The sequence below is a fragment of the Aulonocara sp. 'chitande type north' Nkhata Bay genome, linkage group LG23 (genome assembly GCF_057382095.1).
Source record: "Aulonocara sp. 'chitande type north' Nkhata Bay isolate Kocher_YH1m ecotype deep benthic linkage group LG23, A_spYH_male_GT1.1, whole genome shotgun sequence".
Classification (NCBI taxonomy): Eukaryota; Metazoa; Chordata; class Actinopteri; order Cichliformes; family Cichlidae; genus Aulonocara; species Aulonocara sp. 'chitande type north' Nkhata Bay.
The window spans coordinates 45,978,073-45,996,625 of NC_141365.1; the positions used below are offsets into that span (position 1 = coordinate 45,978,073).

The 18,553-nt window shown below is 41.3% G+C and overlaps 1 protein-coding gene across 1 annotated transcript in view; it reads left to right on the forward strand.

Annotated features, from left to right (window-relative positions):
• The window catches only part of LOC147302785 (uncharacterized), a 431,420-nt gene that overhangs the window by 12,142 nt on the left and 400,725 nt on the right, over positions 1 to 18,553 (forward strand). Inside the window, exon 4 of the mRNA XM_086283599.1 lies at positions 16,922 to 17,122. Coding sequence (XP_086139725.1) covers positions 16,922 to 17,122 — 201 coding nt within the window. The remainder of the gene's footprint in view (positions 1 to 16,921; positions 17,123 to 18,553) is intronic.

Sequence of the window (18,553 nt, forward strand, 5' to 3'; positions counted from 1 at the left end):
TGGCATTTTGCACACAGCCTGTGAATGTCAACAACAAAAGGAGTGTGTAAAACATCTATATTGTAGTGATGGCAGTATACTGTGTATATTTATACTGGCAGTATGGAAAATGATTATTTGGAAATGCCTAAAATGGAAATGATCATATACTGTGAGGTGAGGTGTGGACAGTGGTTGTGCTTTTGTAACATTGAGGCAAGGACAGTGATTAGTAGGGGTGCAACGATACACAAAATTCACGGTTCGGTTCGGTTCGATACTTTGGTGTCACGGTTCGATATTTTTTCGATACAAAATAAATGTTCATGCCTTTTTAATTTGTCATTTATTAAAATTATAAATATATATTTTAACTCAAAAGTACAGTTTTTAAATTTAACCCTAACCCTTGTGCGTGTTTTTTATTTTGACAGAGAATGCGCACCACTTATGTGCACCCCTGGTTATTTAGCTCGTCATATTGCAGCCACAGAAATTCTTTTGTCCATGAAACCATAAAGCTGCACTTTCTTTTTGCCTTATAGTCTGATTTGTCATAACTTCTCCGTTTTGTGGTAAGCTTTTCTTTGGCTGTCACTTCTTCACCCTGACCTGTCTTATTTGGCTCAGCAGAACTAAAATATATATTCTGCTGCTTTTACACGCGCACTCACATAAGCTCTGCGATTCTCTGCGCGATCAACCTCTCACATGTTTAAGCTGCGGGAGATTTCACTTGTCATGTTTGCGTAGTAAGCTAACGATTAATAAGACAATGTCAGAGGAATTGGTGCACAAATTATCATCACTCACCAATCAGTGCTGTCGCTCTCTATACACAGTTCGCACGATTGCAAAGTGAAAGCAAAAAAACAAGCGCAAATTCAAACGCGATTTCAATATGTCACATATTGACAGTGGCTCACCGATGCCAATGACATAATTACCCAGCTACATTTCCGAAAGAATGCAAAAGCATTGACATATATTTTTCCTTCCTACAATAGCCCGACGGGCAGGGCAGAGATAGATTTTGGTACCCCGACTGAAAAAATCGCTAGCCCCGGGACGTCGGGCTAGCGATATTGCGAGCCCTGTATCTGATTGAGGAATCACTCATCTTTGTCTTTGCACTAGGATAATGTCGGTGTAAATGTGCAGTCATATTCGTTATGTTCCCACTAGTGCTTTCAGGTTAATCTTGTTGAAATGACCTTAACGCCACAACACGGCAAATCTCCGTTAACGAGCTACCGCCGATCGCCCCGTGCATGGGGCTAGACGGCCAACACGTTAACGAGCTAACTGCGCTAACACACTAGCTCCCACCCATGTAATTGAGCATTGCGTGGCACATCCAACATACTGTTTTACTTTAGTCCATGACTCGCTTACCTTCAGGGTCATACGTCACATGAAAACCAAAATAATTCCAAATGCCAGATCTGAATGAGGGTGGGCGAGGTCCAAGTTGCAAGGAGTGCTTAACTTCTGTCTCGCTAGCTTGCCCTGCGCTCTTCCTTCTGATGATGCTGTCTGTGTTGAGCGCTCAGTGGATCTGCGCTGGACAGTACAGCCTAGGCGGAGTAGGCGAACGCAGATTCACTGAGCGCTCAACACAGACAGCATCGTCAGAAGGAAAGTTGATAAAATAAATTACAAATTTTGTATTGTTCGATACATATGCGTACCGAACCGAAAGCACTGTATCGAACGGTTCAATATCGATACGAATATCGTTGCACCCCTAGTGATTAGTGTTTAGGGGACACATCATTGGTTTTTATTTAAAAACAACAGTTTCTCCACTGTGGCAGGTCGTAGGCGATTTCTTTTTTTTCCAAACTGTCTCTAACTCTCACTAACCGCAACTCTCCATCAAACGCCCACATTTTGAATGGGGTCTGAGGGGTTTATATCGCTGTCATAGCTCGCGGCAAAGTTTGAACCGCTTCCTGAACCAGTCACGTGGTACAGCCGGACAGCGAGGCTTCGGACGTCATCATTTTCAGCTCCTCCCATAAATGAAGCAAGCCTCGATACGCGCTTCGCGGAAACGCCCCCTCCATTACTCGACACACGCTTCGAAGCCTCGATACAGAACGTCACATCACTACTGTTCAAGCCATCATTCAGAAATGGAAGAAGTATGGAACAACTGTAAACCTACCAAGACAAGGCCGTCCACCTAAACTCACAGGCCGAACAAGGAGAGCGCTGATCAGAAATGCAGCCAAGAGGCCCATGGTGACTCTGGATGAGCTGCAGAGATCTACAGCTCAGGTGGGGAATCTGTCCATAGGACAACTATTAGTCGTGCACTGCACAAAGTTGGCCTTTATGGAAGAGTGGCAAGAAGAAAGCCATTGTTAACAGAAAACCATAAGAAGTGCCGTTTGCAGTTTGCCACAAGCCATGTGGGGGACACAGCAAACATGTGGAAGAAGGTGCTCTGGTCAGATGAGACCAAAATGGAACTTTTTGTTCAAAATGCTCTGTGTGGAAAACTAACACTGCACATCACTCTGAACACACCATCCCCACTGTCAAATATGGTGGTGGCAGCATCATGCTCTGGGGGTGCTTCTCTTCAGCAGGGACAGGGAAGCTGGTCAGAGTTGATGGGAAGATGGATGGAGCCAAATACAGGGCAATCTTGGAAGAAACCCTCTTGGAGTCTGCAAAAGACTTGAGACTGGGGCGGAGGTTCACCTTCCAGCAGGACAACGATCCTAAACATAAAGCCAGGGCAACAATGGAGTGGTTTAAAACAAAACATATCCATGTGTTAGAACGGCCCAGTCAAAGTCCAGATCTAAATCCAATCAGGAGTCTGTGGCAAGATCTGAAAACTGCTGTTCACAAACGCTGCCCATCTAATCTGACTGAGCTGGAGCTGTTTTGCAAAGAAGAATGGGCAAAGATTTCAGTCTGTAGATGTGCAAAGCTGGTAGAGACAGACCCTAAAAGACTGGCAGCTGTAATTGCAGCAAAAGCTGGTTCTACAAAGTATTGACTCAGGGGCTGAATAATTACACACACCCCACTTTGCAGTTATTTATTTGTACAAAATGTTTGGAATCATGTATGATTTTCGTTCCACTTCTCACGTGTGCACCACTTTGTGTTGGTCTTTCACCTGGAATTCCAATAAAAAATGATTCGTGTTTGTGGCTGTAATGTGACAAAATGGGGAAAAGTTCAAGGGGACCGAATACTTTTGCAAGCCACTTTATTAATCCCCCGGGTGGTTTTCACACAGCTGAATAAACGTCAAACAGAAAACTGATTAAGCAGAAGTGTGAGATGGTCGAGAGTTTACTCCAGTGTCCTGTTAGATTTTAGATAGCAAGGAGCAGACAGCTGAGTTTATTAAACTCCATCGAGACAGTGGTGATGCTAATCTGAAGGCTAGACCGTCCCATTTCATAGCCGTTTACTTCTGGCCTACCCGACCTTTGGAGGTATAGTTCTCATCACGCTGATTTATGTCCAAGTTTGATTCTAATTCCGACAGCGGTGATGTTAAAATGGGGTGTAACGTCATCATAGCAGCTTTGACTCAGAGTGATGCTGAAAAACTAGTTCATGCATTTATTACGTCCAGGCTGGACGACTGTAATTCATTATTATCAGGATGTCCAAAAAACTCGCTGAAAAGCCTTCAGCTAATCCAAAATGCTGCAGCAAGAGTCCTGACAGGGACTAGAAAGAGAGAGCAGATTTCTCCTGTTTTGGCTTCCCTTCATTGGCTTCCTGTTAAATCCAGAATTGAATTCAAAATCCTGCTCCTCACATACAAGGTCTTAAATAATCAGGCCCCATCTTATCTTAATGACCTTGTAGTACCATATCACCCTATTAGAGCACTTCGCTCTCGCTCTGCAGGCCTACTTGTTGTTCCTAGAGTATTTAAAAGTAGAATGGGAGGGAGAGCCTTCAGTTTTCAGGCCCCTCTTCTGTGGAACCAGCTTCCAGTTTGGATTCGGGAGACAGACACTATCTCTACTTTTAAGATTAGGCTTCAAACTTTCCTTTTTGCTAAAGCATATAGTTAGGGCTGGACCAGGTGACCCTGAATCCTCCCTTAGTTATGCTGCAATAGATGTAGGCTGCCGGGGGATTCCCATGATGCATTGAGTTTTTCCTTTCCAGTCACCTTTCTCACTCACTATGTGTTAACAGACCTCTCTGCATTGAATCATATCTGTTATTAACCTCTGTCTCTCTTCCACAGCATGTCTTTTATCCTGTCTTCCTTCTCTCACCCCAACCAGCAGATGGCCCCGCCCCTCCCTGAGCCTGGTTCTGCCGGAGGTTTCATCCTGTTAAAAGGGAGTTTTTCCTTCCCACTGTCGCCAAAGTGCTTGCTCATAGGGGGTCATATGATTGTTGGGTTTTTCTCTGTATCTATGAAGCGCCTTGAGACGACTTTTGTTGTGATTTGGCGCTATATAAATAAAATTGAATTGAATTGAATTGAATTGAATTGAATTGAATTGACTGGCAGCTGCAGTCACGGAGAAACTTGCGTATCTCTGTTCGGGAATAGCAGATAGAGGTAGGCTCTGAGAGGATGGCCAGCGTTTACGCTACGAAGACACGACCGAGTGTTTTAACCTGACAGCCTGAGGTGTTCTTCAGTAAACTGGACTACCCGACAGAAGGACCCGAGGCCCCGCTGCACTTTTTCGGTAAGTTAAACGTGTTTGTAAGCTACAGAGGTGGGACCAAGTCATTGTTTTGCAAGTCTCAAGTAAGTCTCAAGTCTTTATCCTCAAGTCTCAAGTCAAGTCTCAAGTAATGTCAGGCAAGTCAGAGTCGAGTCTCAAGTCACTGGTGTAAAAGTCCGAGTCAAGTCACAAGTCTGAAACTTTGAATTTCAAGTCCTTTCGAGTCTTTAAAAAAAAAAAACAACGAAAAAAAGCATGTTGCAGTTATGCTAAATGTAAATATTAGACCATGTAATTTTAAAATCTGTGTTTTTCTCAACACATGACAAAATAGTGAACTTAGAAAATATACACAAATTGTGAAATTGCACCTCTTTAAAATGCAGCTCAATTAAACCTAGCTCCAAGAATAATTTTCACCGACAGTTCTGAGATAAGCTGCATGTTATTCTTGGATGCGGTTGTAGGACCGGCTTTAAAATCGCATGACAAAAATATCATACACATTAAAAAAAACTGCATCACCAACAGAGCCTGGAAAACATTTGCTAGTTAGATGAAGTCAGCTATCTCATCGTAGCATATTTATATGCATATTTATAATCATACGGTTCTTGGAGTGAGTGCATACACTCATGAAGTTTAGTAACTTCAGGTCACTGCAACAAGCCCAGGTACAGTTTACCGACGGATGGGTGCAGGACCTTGAAACGCACCGTGTAGAACGAAAGACCATCGTACGTATCATAAGTTTACCAGTCTCACAAATCGTCGTCATAAATACACATTCGTTAACCGTTTATTAATAGGACCTTTGAGCTCAATGGTAATTAATTAGTAGTGGAAATAATTTCTGGTACCCATCACAGAAATGTAGCAGTGACAATAATACTGTATGCTGTAATCGTACTGGGCAATTAGTGATACAAAAAACCTGTTTTATCCTGTGAATAAAAGTATATGTTTTTGTCAATGTACCATAATAACAGAAGCGAAACGCAATATTGTGTCAGGACAATTCACTATTTATGCACAATAAACAAAGGAGCATAGCGCGACAATTTCTGTTCAGCGCCAGACTTGCTTGTAACCTATATCACCAATTATGTTAAGAAAATGACGCATTAACTACAACAGCAGACTGACCTTCGTGTAAATGCTTGGAGCAGACTAACCTGTGAGCTGGAGGGTTCTGGGACGTTATATTTGATCTTTGAATGGCTGCAATCCAGGCCACCCGTCCGTCTTTGTTACTTCGGAAACATGGCTCGAACAATTTCTCTTCAACGACGTAATCCGATAACAACCGATCTCTTTACCCGTCGGCTTCCCGTGGCTGTCATGCGACCGGCTATTGTAGTTAATAATACAACAGCTTCTTGACATTTTTGTGTTTCTTTTTATCGCTGTGTGACTGATTTTAATTGAAAGCCTGCGTGCGCTAGTACCGCTTGCCACGAGTTCCCAGAATCCTTTGCGGTTCTACCCGTGAATGACGTCACATTTTCAATCTCTATATAATATGCATGTTAAATTTTATATTTGGGGTAAAATATCAAGTCTTTTCAAGTAAACCGGTTCAAGTCCAATTCAAGTCCCAAGTCATTGGTGTAAAAGTCCAAGTCAAGTCACAAGTCTTAGAACATTTTTTCAAGTCAAGTCTAAAGTCATAAAATTAATGACTCGAGTCTGACTCGAGTCCAAGTCATGTGACTCGAGTCCACACCTCTGGTAAGCTACTCCGTAACTACCGTCCTTTGCTCGGTCCTGAGACCTAGCTAGCTAAGATGAGCACTCGGCCGTCAGGGTTTGTTTAGCTAACCCGTGCAGGTGAATGAATTTACCCTGACTAAAGAAATCAAGAGAAACGCCCCGGGCTGCTCAGTCACTAATAACGGTTACTGTACTTTTATTACAAGTATTATACTGTAAAGGCAACAGGCTGCATCCCGCTGCAGCTCCTGTGCAGAGCTGAATATTAAATATCTTATTAAACAGCACCATGTTTTCAGTCTCCACATGTGTAAAGACAGTAACACCTACTTTAAAAACCTGGCACTTCAGTAACTCCTCATTAATCTGTAAAAACCGATCAAATAGCAAAGCCTGATATTTACTGAAACCAACGACTTCCTCTTGGCAGCTTAAGTTAAAATTTTAATTTTTCGACTGATTAATTTTTTAGCACTGACTGTATTTTTTATACTGAGTTTGTTGCAAATATTCAGGTTAAAAACTGTCTGAAATATTGTTAATGAGGTATGTTCACAAAGACACATGTGCAGAACTCTGTACAGCTTCCATCCTTTAAGACAAATAGTTTGAAGCATTAATATTTCTTCTTCAATACCAGTGCTGATACCAGTGCTGATACCAGTGCTGATACCACCTCCGTATGTTGTGACCAGGATGCAGCAGCACTGAAACCTGCTCCATCATCACATCTTTGCAGATGTCCATTTATAAAGCTCCAACAACTCAAAGGTGAACATGATATAGGAACATCTGTTCGTATATAAGGCTTTTTTAAATAAACAGCTCATATGTCAGCTGTCAGCAGAACTGTAGGACTGAAAAAATGTAAGAGAAGAGAAGAACACTCCCGAGTGTGGGAGGACAGAAGGATCAGCTTTATTTCAGATTTGAGAGATAAACTTTATTTATTTATTTATTTATTTATTTATTTATTTATTTAGGACAGTGCATGTTAATGAACATAAATGTAAAAAAAAAAAATTACATGAATGTAAACATACCAGATTATAGCCAAGGACTAATTTCCATCTGTTGTCCTTAAGCATAAAAAATAGACATAATAATTCATAAAAATTCATCATTCATTCATAATAAAAACTCAGTCACCAAACTTACACATACACACCATTCTGTTCCCAAATAAAACATTAAAACTATACAATTCATACATGATCGCACACTTGATTTGTCCATAACCAGTTTTTAACCTTTGCCTTAAACAAACTGAGTGTAGAGCATTCTCTAATGGGTTGAGGAAGACTGTTCCACAGATGGCCTCCCTGGACAGAGAGGACGTTCTGCCCAAATGCTGTCCGTCTGTGGGGTATAAACAAGTCTCCTCGGATTGTAGCTCGAGTGGTCCTGTCTGAGCTTTCTTTATGCCTAATGAACTGCTTTAATGGTGGTGGAGCAAGGGAGTGTAAGACTTTATATATTAAACACACTCTTTTAAGTTTCACCTAGTTATTGAAGTTCAGTAATTTATGTTTTTTTAACACATGACAGTGGTGGTGGGAAGTCGGTTTTTTGTCAAGTAGTTTTAAACGTCTTTTATAAATGTTTTCAATAGTTTTAAGTGTTGTTGGACAAGCAAGTGACCAGGACGTCAAACAATAGTCCATATGAGAGATGATCATTGAGTAAAAATAAGTTTTTGCAACATTCATATTTAAATTATTACGTATATGATTAAAATTTCGATTATTAAATTTAAGTACCTGGGACACTTTATTTATGTGACTCTTGAAGGATAATGTTGGGTCTAGAATGACCCCAAGATATTTAAATTCTGGAGCTAATTCAAGCTCTACTCCATCATATTTATATTTCAGTTTGTGATGATTGTGTTCTTGTTGTGACTACAGGAGCCGTCCTCAGATTCAGACCTCAGCACCACCCAGTGACAGCAGACAGATCATCCTATAGTTTCACTCTTTGTAGTAACTCCATAATTAACTGATGAAAACAGTCCAAAGGTTAAAGTACCACATGCGCTGTCAGTGACAGCTGCAGCTGTTTAAAGATAAAGTTAAAAGGATGAATCACCCATGTAACTGTGTCACTGTATATCAGCATCAACAGGACCTGAGTTTGGTGTTTGAGAGAGCTGTTGTCTACGTCTGTGTGCTGTCATTGCTCAGTCTGACCGAATGATGGACAGACTCAAGTTTGACTTTGAAACAAACTGTGTTGTTAAACAGTTTCATGGTTCAAAAAACAAAACAATCAAAAACACTTTTTTCATACTTGTGTTAAGTTTTGTATAGAAATGAGACCAAATTGATTGTGAGGTTAAATGTGATAGAAACAGCTCACACTGACATCCATCCTGATCAAACATGAGTGTCATGAAGCCTGTTTGCAGTTGTTTGCACTGTTTTCCACTCTGGATGTTGTTTCTGTTCAGCTGTGAGTATAAAAGGCTCCATTCTACAACCTGTTTGTGTTAGTTGCTCAATAGAAACATTATTTTGTGCTGATGTTGCACTTCTTTCATTCACAACCAAAGAGTTTTTGACGTCCGCATCAAAATACAAAGATCAGTATTGTCTAATGTTTTGGCTGCAGTGTGTTTTTGCAGACAGGTATAACTGAACAGCTTTAGTGTTTAGATTTTTTAAACTTGAGTATGAACTTATACAAAATGCAGCAAGATATTAAAAAAACGTTTGATTATAAAATCGACTATATTGGATTCATATCGATATCGGACATAAAAAGTGGCATCGTTCCATCTCTGCTTTGACTAGAGACACAGCTCTAATCAAAGAGGTGGTCCGCTTGCCTCCGCCCCAGAGAGAAGGGTTACATCTCCTGGGTTTAGGTGCGGCTTGCCCCTCTGAGGGCGGGGGTACCTGGACTTGGGATATAGAGTATGTTTGGGGAGTGCGATGGTCTGTGCAGTTTCTATTTGTGTCTGTCTACACGTTGGGTGAGTGCCGAGTATTTGGTTGTGCATATGGGGTGGGAATGCACGTTGGTGTCCGCGTGCGCCTGTTCGTCTGTGTCTATGTGTCAGGTTGGGTCTTAGACTCCACCTCTCTGGGTACATCTCAGGCCCTCCAAAGTACGGAGGCCTATCTCCCCTCACCACACTCCCTGCCGGTGGCTGATGCCCTCAGACGTTGGTGTGTTGGTGGTCCTTGTCGTCTGGGGCTGGGCGCTCATGTATGTACCGGCTCACTCCTGGTGGCCGATTGGCGATTCCCCCCCTTTTGGTGGTCCTCCTCGGGTCCTTGTACTCTGGGGCCTCTGGATATCTGGGGCCTGGATCTCCTCCATACCTGCTTCATACCCTGGTGGACGGGGCTATGGCTCCCCACACTCCCTAGCAGATCGTTACATGGAGAAACCTTTGGAATACAAGCATGCTGATCCACACAGGTGTGCACACAGGTGTACACACGGGTGTTCACAGACGCGGACTACACCTTTATGGCTGCTGCCTCTAAGCACATTGTGCGCTGTCTATCTTGCGTGCTGCACAATATCGTTTATTATTTAGTATCTACTGTTATCTACTACTAGCTAGTTTATTGTGATGGTGCTGTTTTTATTATGTTGTTTGCTTTCTCTTCTGTTTTTTTTCTCCATACAGGTGATCCAGGTGTTTTGTTTGTTTTTCTTTTTTTCTTCCCCCCTTTCTCACCGTCTCTTCTCCCCTTTGGTTTTCTTTCTCTCCCTCTCTTTCTTTCATTCTCTCTCCCTGTCCTGTCCCCCAGTCATGTCTGTCCCGTTTGTAGCAACCGAAAATAAAATAAATTCATAATTATAATAAAGGTCAATCAAATGGACCAATATGGAAAGGCCATGATGATCCACTTGGTAAAATAAATCCGCTTGGCATCTTTCTTGGCGTTAAGACAACAATTCTGATGGCTAAAGATCCAAACGGGACACACACAAAAAAAGAGACACAGCTCTGTGTTTTCCAATTTGTCATCGTTTTGAAAGTTTACATTTCTTCAGTGTTGAGCAGCAGAAATGAGACTTTCTTGTCAGAGGTCATTTTTTAAAAAATGAGGTGAATCAACCATGAAAACCATGAATCAACATGTGAACATGAGCTGATGCTGCTGAAGTGAAGCAAAGTTACAGAGCTTTGATTAATATTGAGTAAGAACTGGACTCTCATACAGCGAGACTCAAATGCCTTTAAACATCAGCTTATCCTGCTGATCCAAGTCCAACACTGAGTTTGTAAAAACATGTTTGTCAATCATTTTGTTTGGTTTCTGAGGAAAAAGATTCAATAAGTTGCTGCTAATACACAACATTTCATCATATTTCCTCATAACCCTCTTTTGTCTGACCATTTGATCCCATTTGAATTTGCAATAAAGGATCCACAGAGTTTGGTGACAATAATGACAGTAGATGTTTGTGTGAAAGTGCTGGAAGCAAATGAGTGTGTGATGTTCTTTCAGTGTTGCACTTTGTAGACGCTCCCTGAGCACTGGTCTCACAGCCAGCTGCACATAGAGACCAGTGTTGTTAGTCCAGGTCAGAAGATGACTTGTTGGAATGAAAATGAGCTTGTAGTTTGTCTGCTTTAATAATGTGACTGGAAAAAGGCGTTGGACTTCAAATATGTCCATTTCTGTCACACTTCACCTTTAAAAGTGAAGCCATGTGGTTCCTGGAAGGAAAAACACGACTTTTTCAAGTCTTTGTCCTGTTTTTATGAGAAATGTACGACTTTAATGTTCTTCTTTTTTTTTAACTCAATTTTTATTATAATTTACAACATTGCAACTTGTGCTTGTCAATGTTCACAAGTAGGACAGTTACAGGAACTGCAATGCAGAAATGTAGATTAAAATAAGAACTGCAATTAGGAAGCACAAAACACAACCCAAGCAAGCAAACAAACAAACAGACAACAACAAAAAGAAAAAGAAAATAAAAACAAAAACTTTATGTAATATTAAATAACTTGTGACAAACTTAGCCGTAAATGGACAAAACGAAACAGACCTATGCTAAATTATTGAAACAGTAAAGCATGTATGGGTCGCCAACGCTCAGTAAACAATTCTCTCTGAATCCGCAGAGCAGATGTTGTTTCCTCCATCTGGTAAATTTCTCTTGCTTTATCAATCCAGATATTATATGAAGGTGGGTCAAGATTCAGCCATTTAATAGTGATACACTTTAGTGCTGCTGTAAGATTCTTAAGAGATACTTTTTCTTGTTTCTCGCAAAACCCTTTGGTAAGACTCCTAAAATGGCTAACTGTTGGTCTTTTGTTAATGGTTGTTGGAAAACTGTACTGAGAACTTTAAATATGTCATTCCAAAGTGAGCAGATTTTTGGGCATGACCAGAATTTATGTGAGTGGGTTCCTAAAGAAGTACCACAATTTCGCCAGCAGGTGTCAGGATTTGTAGGCTTCATTTTGGCAATTATCTCTGGGGTTCTAAAATATCTCATGACCACCTTCCATTTAAATTCTCTCCACAGCCCAGAATTAGTCACCAGATGGGCTTCACCGAACACCTCTTCCCAGGTGTCCTCTGAGATTTGAGTGGCAGTCTCAGCTTCCCACCTTGCCTTAATATCCAAAGTTGCATTTGTATTGAAACTCATAAATGCGTTATAAAAATGAGTGATTAATTTTGGGGAGGAATTACTTTGAAATATTTTTAGAAATATTTCCTCAATGGGTGAGGGCTCCAAAACTTGCCTCCATTCTTTATGTTTTGTCAAAAAGCTTCTTAGCTGCAGAAATCTAAAAAAGTCAGAAGAAGGAAGCCGAAACTGACCTCAACTGTTCAAATGAGCTCAGGTGCCCATTCCTCACAACATGACAAAGTTTATGAAGCCCGCTATGTGACCATGCTCTGAAGCCAGAGTCTTCCACAATAGGAGAAAAACCCTGCAGGGAGGAGAGGCTTGATAACATTGAAATTTCTTTTGGAAGACCAAATGATTGTTTGATTCTACGCCAAATCTTTAGTGTGACCCTCGTCCGTTCCCCCATATGCACATTTTTAATTGAAATGTTAGAAAAAAGCAGGGATACCAATGATCTTTCGCACATTGTCTTCTCAATGTTTAGCCACTGAGTTTCAGACAAATCCCGCACCCATACAGTCAGGGGTCTCATCTGAGCTGCCCAGAAATAATTTTTCAGGTTTGGAACAGCCAATCCCCCCTGCAGGTTTGACAGTTTTAATCTTTGGAACTTGATCATCCCTCATGTGTATTTAGTCTCTGTGTCGCGTCATCTGTGTTCCCACCCTCCATATTTTCATGCCCAGTCTTTTGTATTCTTAGCCATAGCTTTCCGTGTCTTCATGATTTATTATAGTATTAGTTCCCCAGTTTAGTTCTCTTCACTGTGATTCTGCCTTGTTTGATGTCTTCAGCCGAAATAAAGGCACGCTTTTCGTTCAAAACTCAGTTTCATGTCTGCGCCAGTGTCTGCGCCTGAGTCCTCCACACACTCTCCATACGGTCAGCCACTGTGACCGTGACACTAAACTACATGCTGTGTGCAGCCACTCTCCTGAGCCTGTATTATATACACAGCGGTTACAATGACAAACTGAATACAATCTCATATCTACAAAACAAGCTTAGTCAAAGTTGCAGCTACGCTTATGAACATGGAGGAAAAACAGGCGAGTTATCAGCTCACCAGCTACAACTAAGAACAGCTAACCAACTATCCTTGAGCTCTACAATGATTTCAATAAGGTGTTTGATATTCCCTCCTTGGGAGAAGATGCGATCGCTAGTCTGGAGGAACCTGTCTCTAATGTTGAAATTGAAACGGCCGTACGGAGCATGCAGTCTGGAAAATCTGCTGCCCCGACGGGTATCCATCTGATTTTTTCATAAAGTTTTCTGACCGACTGAATTCACTGTTAAAATCAACTTTTGAAGAATCCTTCCTCTCACAGTCGTTGCCTCCAACAATGCATCAAGCAGTGATGTGTTTAATTGTAAAACAGGAAAAAGACCATTTAGATTGTCGTTCATGTCGTTTAATATCTTTGTTCAACACAGACACCAAGATCCTGGCTCAAGTGTTGGCCCGTCGCTTACACAAGTATTTGTCCTCCATTATTTCACCAGACGGGCTTTATTAGGCACTCTTTTTTGAACATTAGAGCTCTATTAAATATCATTTATACCCATGTTAAAGGTGATACATTGGAAACTGTAATTTGGCTTGACGCAGAAAAGGCGTTGGATCGGGTGAGATGGGATTTTTTTTTATACGCTTAAAAAATGTGGCTTTAATTTTGTATCTTGGATAAAAGTATTGTATTGCTCCCCTCTAACAGCCGTCCAGACTAACAATAATCTGCCCCCCAGGACAGGGATGCCCTCTGTCTCCTTTTTGCCATTGAACCGCTAGCTGTTGCTCTGAGACAATGTGTTGGTGTTGAGGGAAAACATCGAGGGGGTATCGAACATGAAGTCTCTCTTTATGCCGACGACATGATTTTATTTATTTCCAACCCATCGAACAGCCTCTGTAAACTTTTGGATAGACTTACAATAATAATAATAATACATTTTATTTATAGGCGCCTTTAAGAGCCTCAAGGTCACCTTAATGCATACTTAAGGAATTTGGGACAATTTCTGGATATAAAGTGAATTTTGGGAAGAGCGAGGCAAAGTCTATCTGTACGACAACTGGGGAGTTTTGTGTATTTTAGCCCCTTTTAAACCCAGCTATAACAAGTTTAAGTACTCGGGCATCTGGGTGACAAGAAAACCACAAAGACTTGTATAAAACTATCTTCCTTTATTGTCGAAGCTTAAAGAGGATTTTGGAAAATGTGAGTTTTGCCTCTTTATATTTATGGTGGGGATGCAGAACAAGGAGCAAAGATGAATGTGATGCTGAATCAGCAGAAGACTTGGACTCATTTGATTCCAGCTTTGATATCATTGATTTCAATATGTCCATTTCTGTCACACTTCACCTTTAAAAGTGAAGCCATGTGGTTCCTGGAAGGAAAAACACGACTTTTTCAAGTCTTTGTCCTGTTTTTATGAGAAATGTACGACTTTAATGTGAAACATTCAGAGTTTTTTCTCTTGTTGTGTTTGTTTGAAGCTGCTTCCTGTTGGCTTCAGCTGTTTGGAGTTTCCATTTTCTAAACTTCTACATTCTGAACCTTCTTCAGCTCTGAACAGATGATGAAACACTGAATGATTTCAAGCACTTTGTCTAATAAACTTACATTTTTCATTCTTTATACAGATTGGAGCGCTGTGGTTTGTCAGAGATCAGCTGTGATTATCTGGCAGCAGCACTGAAGTCCAACCCCTCGTATCCCACAGAGGTGGACCTGAGTGGAACCTACAGCAACCTGCAGGATCCAGGAGTGAAGCATCTGTGTGATTTGCTGGAGAATCCACGATGTCGATTTGAAACTCTGAGGTCAGTCAGCATGTTTTAGTTGTGCTGAGATGAATATGATGTGAAAGTTGTGCTGACACTAAACTGCAGACATCAGGCTGATATTATACTGATCCACACTGAGGATCTTTATGGTAAAGTCTGTTTTATTCTTCTCTGGTTTAGTCCATTGACTGCAGCAGAACAATGTTCACATTTCAAACAGTGATACTCAACGTATGGCCCGCGGCCCACACGCGGCCTGCCCACCTTTCCTGATTCAGAGAGAGGGGACCCTGATTAACTGTGTAGCTTCTTCCTCACAGTTCTAAGTATCAGACACAACAATGAATAATCCACAGCTGACTGTCTTTAGCAGGTCAAAGGTCACGGCACACAGCAGACAGTCAGAAATATTCTAACTCTGATCATTTATCAGTTGTGACACTGTGAGACTTGATCAGAGGTGTGATCATCACAGCAGAGGCCTTTGTGTCAAAGTCACTGAGGATCAAACAGAAACACATGAAGCAGATTTTCCTCTTCTGGCTTTTTATAGCAGATAACCTTCAAAATATTCTGCAGTCGATCAAAAACTGAAGCAAACCATGAAGCAACATGTGAACATGAGCTGATGCTGCTGAAGTGAAGCAAAGTTACAGAGGTTTGATTACAGACACAGCTGAGAGTTTGTAATCTGTCATCATTTTAAAAAGTTTCCATGGAACAGCAGAAATGAGGCTTTACTGTCAGAGGCCGACAGCACTGAACACAACAGCAGACTGGTGGCTAATAAACAGTGAATGATGCAGAAACAGATGTTTGAAGCTGTTCTTGGAGTACACTGAGAGAGAGAGAGCTGTGCAGGCAGGAACAGCCAAAGTCAGAGAGAATTCATGAGCATATTGATCAAACGTGAAGCAGAGTTTGGATCTTCTTTTGCTGCTGCTTCACTCAGTTTTGGTTGGAGACAGATGAAACCTGCAGCTTCAGGATCTGTGAGCTGTCCACTTTCAGCCCCGACGGCGTGTCCGTGTACGTGCCGTCGAGTGAACGATCCACGCTCTGTGTTTCCATCTTTGTGTGTTTAGCTGCTCTCATTTACTGTTTTAGCTGTTTGCTGCTTGTTGAAATAGTTTGTGAGCTTTAACCTGAGATTCTGGCAAAATACATTTATATTAAACATCGATTCAGGATTGAATGAATCAACATCGTTTTATTCAAATTAAAACCATTTAAATGGGAACATGAATTTTTTACAGCCGCCTCTAATGCTGGGTAATGTCAGCTGGTCCATGTGCAGCTGGCTGTGAGGCTCAGGGAGCGTCTACAAAGTGCAACACTGAAAGAACATCATCCATAAATATTGAGTAAGAACTGGACTCTCATACAGCGAGACTCAAATGCCTTTAAACATCAGCTTATCCTGCTGATCCAAGTCCAACACTGAGTTTGTAAAAACATGTTTGTCAATCATTTTGTTTGGTTTCTGAGGAAAAAGATTCAATAAGTTGCTGCTAATACACAACATTTCATCATATTTCCTCATAACCCTCTTTTGTCTGACCATTTGATCCCATTTGAATTTGCAATAAAGGATCCACAGAGTTTGGTGACAATAATGACAGTAGATGTTTGTGTGAAAGTGCTGGAAGCAAATGAGTGTGTGATGTTCTTTCAGTGTTGCACTTTGTAGACGCTCCCTGAGCACTGGTCTCACAGCCAGCTGCACATAGAGACCAGTGTTGTTAGTCCAGGTCAGAAGATGACTTGTTGGAATGAAAATGAGCTTGTAGTTTGTCTGCTTTAATAATGTGACTGGAAAAAGGTGTTGGACTTCAAATATGTCCATTTCTGTCACACTTCACCTTTAAAAGTGAAGCCATGTGGTTCCTGGAAGGAAAAACACGACTTTTTCAAGTCTTTGTCCTGTTTTTATGAGAAATGTACGACTTTAATGTGAAACATTCAGAGTTTTTTCTCTTGTTGTGTTTGTTTGAAGCTGCTTCCTGTTGGCTTCAGCTGTTTGGAGTTTCCATTTTCTAAACTTCTACATTCTGAACCTTCTTCATCTCTGAACAGATGATGAAACACTGAATGATTTCAAGCACTTTGTCTAATAAACTTACATCTTTCATTCTTTATACAGATTGGAGCGCTGTGGTTTGTCAGAGATCAGCTGTGATTATCTGGCAGCAGCACTGAAGTCCAACCCCTCCCATCTGAGAGAGCTGGACCTGAGTAATGACTACTCCTGGTTTTCGACCAACAACAACAAGCTGCAGGATCCAGGAGTGAAGCATCTGTGTGGTTTCCTGGAGAGTCCAGGATGTAAACTTGAAACTCTGAGGTCAGTCAGCATGTTTTAGTTGTGCTGAGATGAATATGATGTGAAAGTTGTGCTGACACTAAACTGCAGACATCAGGCTGATATTATACTGATCCACACTGAGGATCTTCATGGTAAAGTCTGTTTTCTTCTTCTCTGGTTTAGTCCATTGACTGCAGCAGAACAATGTTCACATTTCAAACAGTGATACTCAACGTATGGCCCGCGGCCCACACGCGGCCTGCCCACCTTTCCTGATTCAGAGAGAGGGGACCCTGATTAACTGTGTAGCTTCTTCCTCACAGTTCTAAGTATCAGACACAACAATGAATAATCCACAGCTGACTGTCTTTAGCAGGTCAAAGGTCACGGCACACAGCAGACAGTCAGAAATATTCTAACTCTGATCATTTATCAGTTGTGACACTGTGAGACTTGATCAGAGGTGTGATCATCACAGCAGAGGCCTTTGTGTCAAAGTCACTGAGGATCAAACAGAAACACATGAAGCAGATTTTCCTCTTCTGGCTTTTTATAGCAGATAACCTTCAAAATATTCTGCAGTCGATCAAAAACTGAAGCAAACCATGAAGCAACATGTGAACATGAGCTGATGCTGCTGAAGTGAAGCAAAGTTACAGAGGTTTGATTACAGACACAGCTGAGAGTTTGTAATCTGTCATCATTTTAAAAAGTTTCCATGGAACAGCAGAAATGAGGCTTTACTGTCAGAGGCCGACAGCACTGAACACAACAGCAGACTGGTGGCTAATAAACAGTGAATGATGCAGAAACAGATGTTTGAAGCTGTTCTTGGAGTACACTGAGAGAGAGAGAGCTGTGCAGGCAGGAACAGCCAAAGTCAGAGAGAATTCATGAGCATATTGATCAAACGTGAAGCAGAGTTTGGATCTTCTTTTGCTGCTGCTTCACTCAGTTTTGGTTGGAGACAGATGAAACCTGCAGCTTCAGGATCTGTGAGCTGTCCACTTTCAGCCCCGACGGCGTGTCCGTGTACGTGCCGTCGAGTGAACGATCCACGCTCTGTGTTTCCATCTTTGTGTGTTTAGCTGCTCTCATTTACTGTTTTATCTGTTTGCTGCTTGTTGAAATAGTTTGTGAGCTTTAACCTGAGATTCTGGCAAAATACATTTATATTAAACATCGATTCAGGATTGAATGAATCAACATCGTTTTATTCAAATTAAAACCATTTAAATGGGAACATGAATTTTTTACAGCCGCCTCTAATGCTGGGTAATGTCAGCTGGTCCATGTGCAGCTGGCTGTGAGGCTCAGGGAGCGTCTACAAAGTGCAACACTGAAAGAACATCATCCATAAATATTGAGTAAGAACTGGACTCTCATACAGCGAGACTCAAATGCCTTTAAACATCAGCTTATCCTGCTGATCCAAGTCCAACACTGAGTTTGTAAAAACATGTTTGTCAA